This window comes from Diaphorina citri, unplaced genomic scaffold (genome assembly GCF_000475195.1).
Source record: "Diaphorina citri unplaced genomic scaffold, Diaci psyllid genome assembly version 1.1 scaffold20251, whole genome shotgun sequence".
NCBI classification, from domain to species: Eukaryota; Metazoa; Arthropoda; class Insecta; order Hemiptera; family Psyllidae; genus Diaphorina; species Diaphorina citri.
In genome coordinates, this window is record NW_007397603.1 from 1 (window position 1) to 915 (window position 915).

Below are 915 nucleotides of genomic sequence, written 5' to 3' on the forward strand. Positions count from 1 at the left end.
TGAAACCAAAGGCGATACGCTTTATGAATAATATTTTATGGATTTAATAACATATGTAATATTATAACAAAATTTATGAATAGTCAGCCTAGTTAGCTTGATTGGTAGCGCGTCTGCCTAGTAAGCGCTAGGTTGCGGGTTCGATTCCCGCCCGGAGCTAATTTTATCCTGAACGGATAATGTTCGTTCTCGGAAAGGCTGGCTTTTTCCAATCTCATTTAGTCTGGGTGAAGTTGGCCAGGAGTCGAATCCGCAATCTCCTATTTACCATGTAAGTGAACTTACCCATTGTTTGGTCCAGATGTTATTGATGAAGGCAGGTGCAATAGATCTTGCAGCATTCATACTGGCTCCTGTGTAGGGACCCTGGAAATTTGGATTTTGGAATTACACACACACCCTCTTTTTCTTTTTTCAGAGTCTTGTTTGTTGTTTTGGTAAAGAGTTCAATTTTACTTTTAACTTATACTGCTCGAATAGTACTAAAAAGTCTGTTTACCCCGGCAGACCCAGCAGTAAGCTACTGCAATTTATTACTGTGACAAATTCTCAAGTTGAGGATCAAATTCAGATGTAAGAACCGAAACCCCAGTGACTTTGCGATTTTCCCAAGTTAATTTCTGACTTTTAAGAAATAAGTTCCCAGACATAAATCGGTTGACAAACATGCCGGGAGGCGCGCGAACGTCATTGGTTGCGACGCACGGCCTATAGGTATTAACACGAAAGGTTTGAGGTTTATACTTACCACAGTAGCCGAACAAAGAATGATGACCAAAGCAAACTTGATGGGGTTCGAATCCCCCTGGTGTGCATTCCTATGATCCCATACACCACAGCATGTGAAGATCAGTAGAGAAGTGCTCAGGAACTCCACAGCGAATGCTTGGAAGTCAGACAGAGACTCGTGGGGTA

At 42.0% G+C, this 915-nt stretch overlaps 1 protein-coding gene across 1 annotated transcript; it reads right to left on the reverse strand.

Moving 5' to 3' along the window:
• Positions 1–112: 112 nt before the first annotated feature.
• LOC113473235 (aquaporin AQPAe.a-like) lies at positions 113–910 on the reverse strand (the record flags this gene model as incomplete). The annotated part of the gene is made up of 2 exons (XM_026832946.1): positions 113–366; positions 749–910. Coding segments are annotated over 2 exons (264 nt in total), but the record flags the coding sequence as incomplete, so codon positions are not given.
• Positions 911–915: the final 5 nt, after the last annotated feature.